This window comes from Bemisia tabaci, chromosome 2 (assembly GCF_918797505.1).
Source record: "Bemisia tabaci chromosome 2, PGI_BMITA_v3".
Lineage (NCBI taxonomy): Eukaryota > Metazoa > Arthropoda > Insecta > Hemiptera > Aleyrodidae > Bemisia > Bemisia tabaci.
The window spans coordinates 32,819,639-32,835,157 of NC_092794.1; the positions used below are offsets into that span (position 1 = coordinate 32,819,639).

General features: G+C 37.3%; 1 protein-coding gene and 1 long non-coding RNA gene across 3 annotated transcripts in view; one reads left to right on the forward strand and one right to left on the reverse strand.

Moving 5' to 3' along the window:
* The first annotated feature begins 4,064 nt into the window (after window positions 1–4,064).
* LOC109032813 (uncharacterized) lies at window positions 4,065–10,611 on the forward strand. The gene is made up of 2 exons (XR_011899300.1): window positions 4,065–6,752; window positions 10,509–10,611. It is a non-coding gene; the product is annotated as an uncharacterized lncRNA (long non-coding RNA).
* A 1,272-nt stretch (window positions 10,612–11,883) lies between these two features.
* LOC109032812 (zinc finger-containing ubiquitin peptidase 1) overlaps window positions 11,884–15,519 on the reverse strand; it is a 58,487-nt gene continuing 54,851 nt past the window's right edge. For both annotated transcript variants that reach the window (XM_072297189.1, XM_019045110.2), the window contains one exon: window positions 11,884–15,254. In XM_072297189.1, coding sequence (XP_072153290.1) covers window positions 15,213–15,254 — 42 coding nt within the window. In that variant the 3' untranslated portion in view covers window positions 11,884–15,212. The remainder of the gene's footprint in view (window positions 15,255–15,519) is intronic.

The following is a 15,519-nucleotide window of genomic DNA, read 5'->3' on the forward strand; positions in this document are numbered from 1 at the left end:
TATGCCAGAAAACGCTTCATAAGTGAGCTACGCGCTTCCAAAGTTGCCATTTTTATCTTTCAAATTCATGTAACTCCTCGTTATTTTGTCGTAAGCAGTTGAAACTTGGTGTAGAGGGGTATTTTTTAACGCAACGTTCATTTTTCATGTTTTCAAGGACGTACGTCTTTGAGTAATGACGTAACGAGCATTCCCTAATTTTAAAATTGCGATAAGTTGTTTGATAGATGATATTTGGAAAAACGGACTACACCACGTAAAATGCGAAATTCGGATTCAGCGTCCAAAAATACATAAAATCACTCATCAAACAGTTTTCCGGGTTTCTCCAAGAACTTCCATATTGCCTTGACTATGACGTTATTATCCAAAAAAAATCGCGTATGGTCTTCCAAAGAATTGAATTTTTTTAAAATGAACCGTGGTAAGTCCTTGAAAACATGAAAAATGAACGTTGCGTCAAAATATACCCCCCTACACCAAGTTTCAACTACTTACGACAAAATAACGAGGAGTTACATCAATTTTAAAGATAAAAATGGCAACTTTGGAAGCGCGTAGCTCTTTTATGAAGCGTTTTCTGGCATATGTGTATCGGAAAAAATAGTCATATTTCGAGCCAAAAAATCGATCCTGAAAGTTAAGTATGTTAACTTCTGAACACCCCGTATGATGTGTCTCGAACACATCGGACTCGAAGATCGTTGATAGGCAACAGTCAACAGTTCCATCGATGAGCCTCTTTGAAGCCCCTAGTTTGTGCCTGGGCTGGACGCTTGTAACTTAACACTGGACGTGGCAATCGGTGCGGGACACTGCACTATGGTCTCATAGCCCGACTTAAGTGGCACTAAATCAGATATGTATGTTTCTAACTAGCTACATGAGTTTTTAGGGGTTCTTGGGTCGCTGAGTGTAAATTAGAGTCCCTTTATACCCAGAGTTAAGACAACTCACTTTTGGTTGGGCTGAAAGTGGCCTAAAAAAAAATCCAATTCTGATTGGTTCTCGCTCATGGAGGCCGAAACGAGTGCACCAAGATGACGGTACCTCGAATGTGAACAAGAATAATGAAAATATTACCTAATTATGGTTTATCAAGAGTAAATTGTTATTTCCATCGGTCCAAAATGAAAATAGATTAAGAAATTATTCACAAACCAATCTCATTTTCTTTGTAATTGATCAATTTGTTGATGTTGTTGTTTTTGTGTGACAGATATCGCAGGATTCCTGATCCTTAACCCTCAATATCGTTCGTTTGGGTGCACTCGTTTCGGCCTCCATGGCCAGCCAAGGCCGGCTGCCAGTCAGCTGATAATTGAGTTGTCTTAACTCTGGGCATAAAGGGACTCTAGTGTAAATATGCTAATATTCTTCATAAAAAAAATCAATTTTTAACATTTTTATAGTTCGTTATAACTTTGTTGACAAACCTTAAATTGAGGCAGTAATGATATGCACTTGCGGTGGTGTAGTAGACACCGCATCTCACCCATATTTATGAGATCTTGGGTTCAATACTCAAGGGAGGAACACTTTTTTTTTTTTTTTTTTTTTAGCTTAAAAATTGAGTTAAACCAAAAAGAAAATTAAGGAGGGTGACTAAGGTCGAAAAACATGCAAATCGCATAGATGCCTTAAATTAAGGAACAGCCGCCGAACGAGACTTTCCCGATCAATTTTCACAACAAGCGAATCCAAGTACTACAAATCAACTTTTTTTTAATATGTTGTATGTACAGATGTGTAAGAGCCGCTACATACGTCAATATGATGAGAACCTTAAGCGTGGCAAGTAATCCAATTATACCCTTTTTAGTACTTTAAGATGATTTTTCTCGATAACTTGGCGTTGTAGGAAAAAGTCTCATGCAAAACACTCTTTTCATTTTTTACACTATTTTCAAAACAAAGATGGTTTATGGGGTTTGTAGGTGAAATTACATTTTACATTTTTTTTACATTTTAAATGAAAAAAAAAATTGTCGAAAAATGACGACAGTGGATCAAGGCCCCTGAAAATTCATCGGAGGCCATTTTAAGCATAGAGAAAATACAGAAGGTGGTGGCAAGCTGAGAAATGTACTTTTCTACGTCACAGCTAAAAATGAAGCCGCCCTTCTGATTGGTCAATAGGATAGCAGGAAAACCGAGACCTCTTTGAAATTTAAAAAGGAGCGGGAAAGGTTGTGAGGTTCCCTTTTAATTTGGCTCTAAAAACTTGTAACTATGACTTATTATATTTCAATATATTTTTCTATCAATGTTCGACTGTAACTGAAAATAAATTTTAAGTTAAAAATATATATTTCATATAATAACAACTTTTATCTCGACTCGTCCCGTTTTGAAAATATAAGCATGTTAAATTACGTTCTGTGCGTCAAAAAAGCAGAAATTGGAGAGTTATGGTAACTAATGTTCAATTATAGGACTTTCAATGTTAGTTTGAGTGGTGATGCAGGCCTTGAAACAGATTCCATCATTAAAAGCATGAAATGTACTTTTTTTTTAACAGCGCGCCAGTCCCCGATGTTCTTTTCTACATCACAGCAAATCTTCAAGATGGCTGCCTTGCCACCACCTTCTGTATTTTCTCTATGATTTTGAGGGCCAGTAATGCTAAGCGAAATACTGCATTCTAGCAACCTCCTGGAGGAATGACAACAGTCAAGAAACCCAGCGAAAACAATGATTTTTCAATTCCAGGATTATGTGTTTGAGGCGCTGCAGCGTCCTTGTATGAGCTCCGTTCGAAAAAATACAAGGTGTATGTTACAGTTAACATATTTAACTTTCAGAATCAATTCTTCAGCTCAAAATATAACTTTTTTCCCGATACACATATGTGCTACTAAAGCATGTGCTTTCCAAAAACGATTTATAAGTGAGCTATGCGCTTCCAAATGCCATTTTTTTTTCTTGCACATTGATGGAACTCCTTGTGATTTTGTGGCAAGTAGCTGAAACATTTGAGGGAGAGGGGTATTTTTTATCGTCCTCTTCATTTCGTGTTTTCAAAGATGTGCGTCTTCGGAAAATGACGTTACAAGCGTTCCTGAATTTTAAAATTGCGATAACTTTTTCGGTCGATAATATTGGGCAATAGTGGCGGGTGGCTTAGGGTCAAAAATCACCCTACTAGTTCAAATTAGGCTACCAGCATGAAACTTGATGAAAGTGTGGTTTAAGGTACTTGGAACGAAAATCCATCGGGACACACGCTGGATCTCCTATGGCTTTGTCTCCACGGGATTTGTCCCAAGTTCGAATCGCAGGAATGAAACTTCTTGGATTTTTCCCAGTTACCGTCTCCATGGGACGGGGCTCATACAGTCCTGCGACTAGTTTGCGCGGGAAGATAAATTAGTTAAGTCGAGTATTTAACCGGGATTAAAATACGAATTGCACTCAATTGACAATCAAACACATTATTTTAACTAAACCAACATTAACAATAAAGTAATGAATAAAATATCGCACAATTCGTTTTCCCTTCTTCTCTCTCTCTCAGTGGGTCCTAGGGGTACAAGGACCATACTTGGTACTAGGAAAAATGTTGAGTAAACTCAATATTTTTCCTAACATCGTGAATGGGATTTTTCCCAGGGACAAATCCCGTGAAAAATCTCGTGGAGACAAGGCCTATGTTTCCGCGTATTTTGGGCGCCATTTTCCAAGATGGCCGCCATAAGCTGATTTTCATTATAATCTCATTCTTCAGGCGTTCTAACCTACCTATTAACATGAAATTTGGCAGGAATATACTTGAGTGTGTCTAAAATGAGAAAAAATTGACACTTTCAAAATTAGAGGTTTAGCGCCGTTTCTCCGCGGTATATCAGATTTTCGCATGTACTCTATGAAATAAACAAACAAGATGGCTGTTATCAGCAAGCAAGATTGAGGTTATGCACATCTTACATCCTCCTGTGATAAAGGTGAAAGGCGATTTAACAATGTTTTCGTGTGTTATTCGTAGATATGCTAGTTTAAATTGTTACTGCCGCATAATTGAAATTTTTGTCAAATTTAGCTTCTCATCGATGTTACGGTGAGCCGCCATTTTGTTTGTTTATTTACGGCCCTAAGAGCATCATGAAGCCTAAAAACTCGTTGACCAATCAAAAAGCGGAACAGTTTTCCTAGTGTCTTTGATGAGTATACATAAATATGTTGAGAACATCAATCTATCGAGGCCCAAGTTGAGCCGGCCATTTTTACCCAGGCTAATGGCCGGCATTATGGAAACTAACAGTCCAGTCCTGCCTCTCCGCGGTTTCTCAGATATGCGCGGCTGTTTTGCAGCTAGACGCGTGAATTTAGATAGGAATATCCATAAGTGTGTTGAAAATAGAAATTCATCAAGACTCTAGTTTGGTCAGCCATTTTACCGCCAAAATTGGCCGCCATTTTGGAGAAAAAAACGATCTGCCCTGCTCCTCCGAGGTTTGTCGGATTTTCGTTGCTGTTTTGCGACTTTATTCATGAAACTTGGAATGAGCACTTGTAAATATGTGAGGAACCCAGAAATCCTAAGATTCATGCCGCAATCAGACGCTGAATTTAGCACCTGAATGTGGAAGTCAACAGTCATCGCCCAACGGCTGAAATTTAGCAAATTTGAGTTATTTTCATCCAGATGTGTATCAAATCTACTCGAATAGTTCAGACAAATTCAAAATTGGTCCGATGGTTGCTGAGAATCGTTGCTGAATTTTGCGCTTCACGCGCAAAATTCAGGCACCGGGCCGATGACTTCCACATTCAAGCCACATTCAGCTTCCACATTCAGCGTGTGATTGCGGTGTTAAATGCAATCAGCTTTAGCCCGGTTATTGGCCGCCATCTTGAGAATGAGCAGACAGTCTCTGTTTCTCCGAGGTATCTCGGACTTTTGTTGCCCTGTAGCAGCCAGATGTATGAAATTTGCCACGAATACACTTGAATATAATTGACAATAAGGAACATCAAGGCATGCGTTTAGGGGATTGACAGGTGAATTTATATTTCAGAGAACATTGGAACAAATAAGAAAATTTCATCAATTCATTTACCGCACCTAATTATTTTTTTAAACAAGTCACTGTAGAGAAGTCTTGATATTGAATGATGAGATAGGTTTATACATTGTGTGTTTTGCAAGGTGGTTTAATATATACGTTTTCTAAATTAACAGCTTTTAAGTTCAAGACTACGGTATACATGAAACATGCTATTGGTGTAAACATTACAAAAAGTCAAAGAAAACCCTAATAAATTTTGAGTAATTTTTCGACTTTAAAAAAGATTTAACTAGGAAATTCCTGAGATCGAAAATTATTTTATGTTAGTTATAATGCGCTGCAGGATATTTTCTGACGTTTCTTAAAACACTAATTTAGCACCTTTTAAAATTGAAGTTAAAGTGAAGAAGGAGCACATAGCGTAGAAATTTTGGAACTCATTTGGTACCTACCTAACAGTCTTTTAAAAAAATAAACCATGAAATGTTTTACATTTTGTGAAAATCAACAAACTATGCAAAATAAAAAAAAAAATAAAAATCTAAATATTTGGAAAAATTCAAATTCTTTGATAGAGCAGGTTGCACTTCGGAACATCAGAATATTATATTAGCAGTACTTAATGAGTAGAATGGTCTATTATTGATAGAATTATTGATGTTCCTCTGAGAGAAAAGAACAAAACAGTCACTTAAAATCTTTCTTCTTGAAATTGTGCAATTAAATCGAGGGATTTGCATAGAAACAGGGTAACCGTATGAGACTTCGCAGATGGCTTCTCGTGTTTTATCTTTCTATTAGAAAGCTGAGGAATATTCTGATTTGTTTTGTGAGTATCACCTTTATAGGTCAGTGGACAATGGACCACTAGACAGGGTACGAATTTAAGCATTATGATACATGTTTCTTAACCAAAATCTTACGTAAAACACGATTTGTGCAACGAAAATTACCGAACAGAACTACTAACCAATATATTTAATGTTTCTTGACGCATAAATTCAAACTCCCTGCTCATGAAAAGCCAATGATCTACGTGAGTCAAATCGCACACTAAAAATTACCATGACACTCTCTGCGATATGAAAATCTAGCAACCTCAATCTTGACGCTTTGGCTCAGCTGTAGCAAGTTGTTTATAATTTGAACAACACAGGGTGTGAAACAGTGCTGGATTGGGAAGCCTGCCGAAATCGTTGTAGTACGCGACTGGACTCACATAGAGTATTAAGTTTCGTGTGATGGGGCAATTCAAATTGCCCGTAACCAATGTAAAATAAAAACGTTAATATCTGAATTAGGAGTTAATCTTAATAATTTTTGATGCAAGAAACGTGTTCTACGTGAAATTCTGGTTTGGAAAAATGTATCAGAATGTTTAAATTCGTACATTGTCTGGTGGTCTATTGCAGGAAGCTTTAAAGCAATTTGTTTCCCAATTTTCTGTGGTGAAAATAAAACATGAGAGCAAATTAGGCAAGATGTAAGGCAGTTGGGCTGATTCTGGTTAAATTGCTCACAGATAAAAAGTTAAAGAAAAAAAAAGACATACATTTCAGCACAAGAAGTCTAAAACTTCGAGTCGTACTTAAGACCAGGCCATCTATACCAGATTCAGAATCAAGTGATGATGACGATTCTGATGATGATGATGTTTTGCAGTGTTTTCCATTTACAGACTTAGATCAATTCATGGAATTTGATGCCTCTCTCAAGAAGAACGAGAAATTATCTAAAGAGCTGGTGAGAACTTCATATTTTCCCTAAAACTATATGCACCTCACACAACATTTTTTGGCATCGAACCAAAATACCAGGAACCTAGTCATGATATGTACCAGCAGAAAATTCTGTGGTCATTTTTTGAGGCACCAACAAAATGTAACATTTAAACTAAAAGCGCTTTATTAATTTACCTCTACAATAGTCAGTCTAATGGGGGAGATGGAGGTAAGGAATTCTGATCGCATCAAAGGGTTAGTCCAGTAAAATACTCTTGATCTCTTATTGAAATTCAGAAGACTGTGTGTGTTGGATCACTTACGTATATTTTAAGAATCTTGATTTTTATTGTAATGAGCTTGTTTGGTTATTTGTAATTCCTGTATTTTTGAAAACTGGAGAGTGCTTATAGTCCAAAGGAAATTTCCCCGATTATTTTGAGTAATTTGAACCCACGAAATATGAGCTCAAAGTTTGGTATTTTGAGCTCCCATTTAAATGCGTGTCGCTCGGGTGTTCCAAGATGGCGTCCATTCTATCCGTCCAGCGATGGCCACACTTTCGACCTTGCGCGGCCCGGCGAGGTGCCTTTGTCACGTGTGGAGGTTCAAGAAGGAGTCGGATACATTCAGCCTGGTGTTTGTTTGTTCACTTCTTGGACTACCACACGCGGCAGAGATACTCCGCCGAGCCTCGCGAGGTCAAAAGTATGGCCATCGCCGGACGGATAGAATGGACGCCATCTTGGATAACTCGAGCGACGCGCGTTTAAATGGGAGCTCAAAATACAGAACTTTGAACTCGTATTTCGAGAGTAAAGATTGATCATTCTTACAGGTCCGAGAAAATAACCGGTTTGAAATAAAACTTAAAATTTGTAAAGTAAGACTGAGGGTGTATAAGGGTGATTTCACGATAACAGAAATAGTTAAAATGTGAAATACATTAAAAATAAAAGTGCACCAATTTTAACAGGATTTCATTACCTCATTTTAAAGGTATTAAACTTCCTTTTTCCAGCTTTGGCACGCTTTATTTTGATTCAGTGCAAAGTTAAAGTGATTGATAAACAAGCCATTGAATCAGGTATCAGCGCTTCCCGCGGGACTGCTGGAGGTCCACGCAAACATGGCGGCCCTGCCAAATTGTGTCGGTTACGTAACAGACACAGCGTAACCGACACTTGAAAATGTGAGATAAAAGATGATATAAAAGATGAAACTTGGCAATTCTTGAGTTATGAGGTGGAATTAATGCTGCCTTAAAAGTTTTCTAAACTTTGGAGACTTCCTTTTAGTTTAATAATATTAAATTGAGGTTTTTGCGTAGTGAGGAATTAGTGCTACACACCTAAAAATCACTGGTTTTCATAATAATTAAGGTTTTCATTGTAAAATAAACTGACTTATCAGTAATGGTTTTGTCGGGAAGACTTCAGCGAACAATTTGATGGCAATTTTGAAACTCCTGACTCCATCTGGCGAGATAAACACTGCATTTAATACAACTGCAAAAATTAGTCGCCAAATGTGGCGACACCTCTTTCTAATGACTTTTCTCGCTCAATAATAAACATTTCAGTTCAAACTGGCAATTTTCTTGAACATTAGAGTCTCTTTTTAGCAAATATTGCCAAAGAGTTCATGATCAGTACTGATTTGTTACCGCAAATTGCTCTTTTGCTTTAAAATCGGGGTTGGCGACGCGTAACCGACCGGACATTTTCGGCCTTTAAAGTCTCATATTATTAAATATAATAATAATTTATCATATTTTTTAGCATGGATAGGTTCAGGGACATCATTCCTATTGATTCATTCATTTGGTTTTCAATCATTTTGCCCTATGTCGTTCATAACCCACGGCGACACGACTATTCCTCTTATCGTGAAATCACCCATAACAATATAGAAGTAAAGGTCCCTGGCACAGCAAACCTGCCAACGTCATTAAATAATGTAACAAGAGTAAAAAAAATTATAATTGTCAACGACAACTACAAGCGATTTTAGGTTTACAGGTCACAATTGCATTTGGTCTGATTATGAGGTCTGTCCGGAAAGTATCCGACCTTGTTGATTATCTCACCATCAACGGTTGATGAGAGGTTGGGGCTTGGGATTATCTTTGCAGGAACTCTCCTGAGTGTAGGTGCACAGCCAGATTATCACATGTTGAACCAGTCGTTGGTAATTTGCTGATTAGTGCGTGCTATTCTGCTGTATTCGTCACATTTCGTTTTTCCTAAAAAAGAGGAAGTTAAGGAGAGTGGGGTGGGAAGAGTTTGTGAAGAAGATCATCACAGGGGACGCGCCTTGGGTCTACGGGCACGACCCTGCGGCAAAAGTGCAATCGTCAGTTTGGATCGCGCCTGGGAGACTTCGCCCGTAGAGAGCTCGGATGAGTCGCAGCAGTGTGAAGACAATGTTGACTGTCTTTTTCCATCATGAAGGTGTCGTCCATCATGAATACGCTCCCCAAGGCCCCTTAAGCTGCGTAAAGTTTCTCGGTAGCTCTCTTCATTGATAGTAGAGCATTGGAGAGCGTTTTTAAGATGGACGACACCTTCATGATCGAAGAAGACAGTCAACACTGTCTTCACAGTGCTGCGACTCTTCCGAGCTTTCTACAGGCGAGGTCTTCCAGGTGCGATCCAAACTGACCATTGCACTTTTATCTCAGGGTCGTGCCAGTAGCCAACTTTTCAATTTAATTAGAATGAAAAAGTACATGGGGATTGTATTCAGGCCTGCCACAAGGGGGAGGGGGGATACTGAGTCCCTGGTACCGCGGCCCGGGCCCTGGAGGGGTCCATGCCGCTGGTGATAAACTGCTAAGAATTCACATATAAACCCTGCCTCGTAAGGAAATGTGAAAAATTGAACCTAAAAATTTCTCAAAAGGTGAATACATTTTCAAAAACACGCTTGGCCACTTTAGAATTCTTCTTACTTCTTTAAAGATTTCTATCTCTTTTCAAGATTTTAAGTACAGGATGACATTTTTAGTAACTTCATTTCATTTTCTACCGTTGTCGGATGCTGGGCACCCTAGACATCAATGGCTCAACTCCCTTGCTATAGACGTACGAAAGGGGAGTCCAGGGGGACCTTGCCCCCCCCTCCCCTAGAATTGAAAATAGTATCATCTACCCCCGCCCCCTTCAAGAATATTCCAGATATTTTGAATGCAACAATTTGAAGGTATTTTGGGCTAAAAATAAAAAAAAAGGTGTAATCATTCTGCAGAAATTGATGGAAAATCTCCGTCATGGGAGCTTCAAAATGCATCTAAATAGATTTTAAATTTCAAAAATTTCCCGGGGAGGCCCCTCGGACCCCCTCTGTGCTGGGGGCCCAGGCCTTAAAACTGGTACCAAGCCCCGAGATGGGATGTGGCAGGCCTGATTGTATTAACATGTTAAGGCAAATACTAAGTTAACAACCCAGTATTAGAAACCTTTGATCCAAGTAAAAACATAGTTATTCACACAGACAGAACCCAAAAAGGAATAGGTAGCGTATTATTACAAACTCGCAAACCAGTTTCCTACGCATCAAAATCTCTCACACCAACAGAAATTAACAATAGACAAATAGATAAAGAATTCTTGGTTTGCTAACTTTCATTTTCAGCATGTGAGCTTAATCATAGTTTCATCATTTCATATTATCATAACATAGTTTCAGACCTAACCTTCGTATGGAAAATATTTAACCACCCCCATTTTATAATTGGATGCTGGCATCATCATTTTTTCTCATCCGTCTGTTGCAGGAATAGTAAATAAAGCATTTCCAGGCAAGGAACAAGTTAACAAAAGCCTCCTGAAAGATACTTTGGGGCCCTTCCTTTTCCAGAATGGGGAACTCAAAAAAGGTCAGTATTTTATGCAAATGTATTTTTTTTATTCAATTTTGTCTTGATCATTTATGGGTTGTATGGCTATTCGAGTATTATGAGAGTATTTGTTAAATCAAGGAAAAATAAATTAAGAGAAATGCTGTCCTTACCCAGACTTCTACTTAACTTGAATAATCTTGTATCCTCTCACTATTTCTTTTTTAGAAGAAAGGGAAAATGCTTCATTCAATGTCAATCAACTAAAGTATGCCAAAACAGGATTCATTCACATACATGATTTTGCCGGTGTGCAGCAGTCAAGTATGGATGGTGATGAGCGAAAAGAAGCCAAGTTACATTTTAAAAAAATGGAGTTGAAATTATTTAGCTCAACTAGTAACTTTGCGGAATGTATTAAATTATGTAAGGAATATTCAGTATGTCATACTTAAGGCTCTGCATTCACATGGAATTCACTCAAATATTCATACTTTGAACCATCTTGTCCGTTAAAATTTTAAATCAACGTAATATTATTCCTATTTTTTTAGTTGGTAGATAAATAAATTGAAATTTTTGGGATTTTGGATCTCTGAATTTTTCACAAGAACATTTTTTCATTTTAAAAATATTATGGTTGGACCTATTCACATCTTTGCTCCCAGGAAAGAAAGAGGTCCAAGGGCACTAAAGAAGCAAGCGGATGTGGCAGAAGATATTGGACAGACTGTGAACAGCATCGTTGTAGAAGTGCTTGATACGGTTGCTCAAACAGATGGCAAATAATGAGATGCTGTACGCCGACTCTCGTAAGTTTTGTTCCAGCTAGCTGTATTTGCACCTGGCCTTTTTATTTTTGATGCATTATACTCCCTTATTTTACATTTATATTTTTTATGTATATTTTCAGAGAATACACGAATCATTAATTCATCTTTGAAATGCTTTAAACATTCATTACATATGTGAAACATACCCAAAAATACCATTATATGACCAAGTTTAGCGGAAAGGATGCATCTAAATAAATCATGTTTTTACTTTCTTCTTATTCTTATTCTACCTAATTTAAAAAAAAAAAAAAAAAAAAAAAAAAAAAAAAAAAAAAAAAAAAAAAAAAAAAAAAAAAAAAATAAGGTCTATAAGAGAGCTGTTGAACTTATTCTTGGTATAACTTGACTTCATAGCCTGCCAGAAATTGGTAAGCCGCACAAAAAAGATTAAGTAATTGACAAAAACAGGGATTTCATGTTCAATTTTTACATTTCGCCAGCGTCATGGAAGAAAAAAAAATGTGAACAACTTAGTCTCCAGTTTTAACAATATGTGCTTTATTGATTCCTTCCCATTAAAGTCGGTTCATACTGTTCAATTGTAGACTTTCTTTTGTTGAATTATAAGTATGCTCAGCACATCAGCACACACACTCTCTCTGTTCTTTAACTATACATGTGTGCAAATTTGTTGAGTTACATTGTGCACATCAAGAGCACAGCCTTCGGTGACTACTATCGTTTGTCAGAGATTTTCTGGCAGCCTGTACACCCAAGATTGCTGCCTCTTGCACAGTTAATGCACCTTCATGCCAGTAGTGCAAATCGTTAATAAACAAAAATGAGCTGAGGATTTCATTTTGCTATGCGGCAATTGGGAAACAATGCTTTTTTGAAGCTGCTTCTGTGCAATTTGAACGTTTTTCCTTCAACTCCTACTTTGAGAGGACTAAATAGCAAAAATATTTTTATTTAATTTTGATAAAATCCAGATACAATCTCAATATAATTTAAATTTAAAAAGTATTTAATCAATGTTAAATTCAAAGCAAAAGGTGATTTCCAGAAGATTCAATTGGAATGAAATCGAAATCTCCTCTCAATAAAATCGCAATTAAATTCCAAAAAAATTTCCAGAAAATTGTAAGAAAATGCATGCAAATACTACTAGGGATTGCAAAGGAAGCGCATAGCTCACTTATGGGCGTATGTGTAAAGGGGAAAAGATCATATTTTGAACCGGAAAATCGATCCTGAAAGTTAAGTATGTTAACTTTGGGACACCCTGTATTCGGTAAAAAATCAACCAAGACTAGTACTTTAACCCTTAGATGACTAACCGGGTCTCTCAGGCCCGGCGGCTTTTTATTTTTCGCGCCACGGTGGCTGTAATTGACCTGGGAGTCTGTCCTTCACAAATAGCTCTACAAATATCCTTAAAAACATTAGTCTTGAAAAAAAAAAAAATTAAAATTTTTTTTAAGGCATAGCAATTTTTTTTTCATGTCTACCCCTAGAAAGACTAACCCAGGCCTGCGAGGCCCAGCCCTAAGAATGTATGATTATTTGATAGCTGAGATGCTTTTTTCTATGTTTTTTGAAGAATTTTATGATTTTCATACTTTGTCTATACTATTATTACCAAGGCCCAAAATTGTCCTTCCACCCATAAACTGCCCCCCGTCCCCCTCTAGATCTCCCCCCTCTCTCCCCAGTACCCTCAGATCTAGGAGCCTCTCATTATAAACACACTTTTATATATTTTTTGAGATTTTGAGGAAGTTACATTGAATAAACATTATTACCCCTATAAGTGTACTTGAATTTGAGAGGGAGGGGGCAACCTTGCCCACCCCTCCCTCCTCCCCTCCTTCCGGTAGCCAAAAAAGTAGTACTTTCCAATGAGTTTCTTTCAAAGTTTTGCCCTTAAAAGGTTTATTTTTTCATTTCGTGAAAAGAAGAAAAAAGTCTAAAATGTATTATTGTACTATTACTACTAAGAAGTCGCTCTCATGACGCTTCTGTGCGCTCTGCGACACCCAACCGCCACTGACAGTGATCGTGCTAGAGCACCTTTGCTGTAATAGTTGTAGCTGAGGAGTGGTCATGGAGGTAATATACTGTCTAAGAACTGTAAAAGAACCATGCGTTATTTTCTTACGACTAAAAGAACGCCTTAACATATTCACCGTATTACAAGAATCACCTAAAATTAAAATAATAATAAGTAAATAATAAGTCTGATTTTCTTGACCTTCAAGAATTTTTTTTGTGTTTCCTAAAACCTTTCCTTCTTATGTATATTGTCCGTCGTCTTACTACTGGAATCATTAATTATTATCTACTTTTACTTTTTAACAATCTAAGAGTTTTTACGAGTTAAATTTAGGTGTTTCTTGTGGTATGGTGAATATGTAAAGGCGTTATCTTTTAGTTGTAAGAAAATAACGCATGGTGCTTTTACAGTTCTTAGGCAGTATATTTCCTCCATGATGACTTCTCAGCTACAACTATTACAGCAAAACCTTAGGAAAACTATTAGAAACTTCACAAGAAATTTTGTCCCGCGTTTATCTCCTAATTCACTGTAAATAAATTTGCTCTCACTTGTCGAAAAGTTTGAAATAATGTAGAAGTATTCCATAAATAACAAAACAATACATAACGCCTATGAACGCCAACGTAGAGAACGCCCTGTCAAATCATGGATTGAGGGAATAAGGCTTGAAATGAGGAGATGCGCTCTGCCGGAGGTGCTCTGGCAAGATCGCTGTCAGTGGCGGTTGGGTGTCGCAGAGCGCACAGAAGCGCCATGAGAGCGACTTATTAGTAGTAATAGTACAATAATACATTTTAGACTTTTCTTTTCTTTTCACGAAATGAAAAAATGAACCTTCTAAGTGCAAAACTTTGAAAGAAACACATCGGAAAGTACTACTTCTTTTGGCTACCGGAAAGAGGGGGAGGGGGGAGGGTGGGCAAGGTTGCCCCCTCCTCAAGTATACTTATAGGGATAATAATGCTCCTTCAATTTAACTACCTCAAATCCTGAAAAAAGATATAAAAATGTGTTTACAATGAAAGACTCCTAGATCTGAAGGGACTGGGGAGAGGAGAGGGATGTTTAGGGGGGCTGGGGGGCAGCCAATGGGTGAAAAAAAAAAAATTTGGGACCTTGGTTATAGAAGTCAAAGTATGAAAATCATAAAATTCATCCAAAAATAGAGAAAAAAGCATTGTAGCCATCAAATTACCATATATTCTCAATACAGGCCTCGCAGGCCCGGGTTGGTCTTTCGTGTAGGTAAAAACGGTCAGTCATCTAAGGGTTAAAAATATGATACATTTAGTAAAATCTAGGCGGGGCCGGATACACATTGAAAATGTTCGATTATGAATGTTACATTAAGCATGCTGGAGTAAGCTTTTCAGAGTAAAAGTTTTTCAGAACTTACAATGAAATTTTTCTTCTTTGCAGCTTTTCTATTATCTCCTTGCACTTTGAGAAGATCTCAATTGTTTTAATGCTTAAATACTCAATGCAAAAAGTGACGCAGGTATACCCCTCACAGCAAAATCACATTTAACTCCATTTATTTTATCATCTTTAGTCCAATTATGCTAGATTTTTTCACGAATAAAGCGACCAACATGAGCAAGAAGAGTGGATGCACTGACGGAATATAGTGTTGATTATTAGCTGCTACTTACTTCGATAAACAAGAGTAAATGAAAATATTTAAGGTATTTAGTGATAGGATAACAGGTGGTTCCCAGTAATAAAAACTGGAGTAAAATTGAGATTTCTAACAACTATGTATGTTTTAGCGAAGGCATAGAAAGTTTCACAGCAATGTAGAGCTTATCATTTTTGAGGAACTTGAATTGAGCGAAGAACCTTGCTTCTCTGAAAAATGAAAAGGAAAGAAAATGTCACTAAATAGATAAAAAAAGTAAAGGAAAACAGTAAAAGGGCTAGAGACCTCAATCGCTTGAGGCAGTGTTGAACCAATGTAGAAGAGAAAAACTGAAGAACTAAAAAACATTCTTCGATATCAAGCTTTTTGTCTTGAGTTCATTTACATATTCATCAAGCATATGGAATAGTTCTTGAATGAAGTCTCCAAAAAGATTTTTTGACACAACTCCACAAAATTCACTACATCACATAT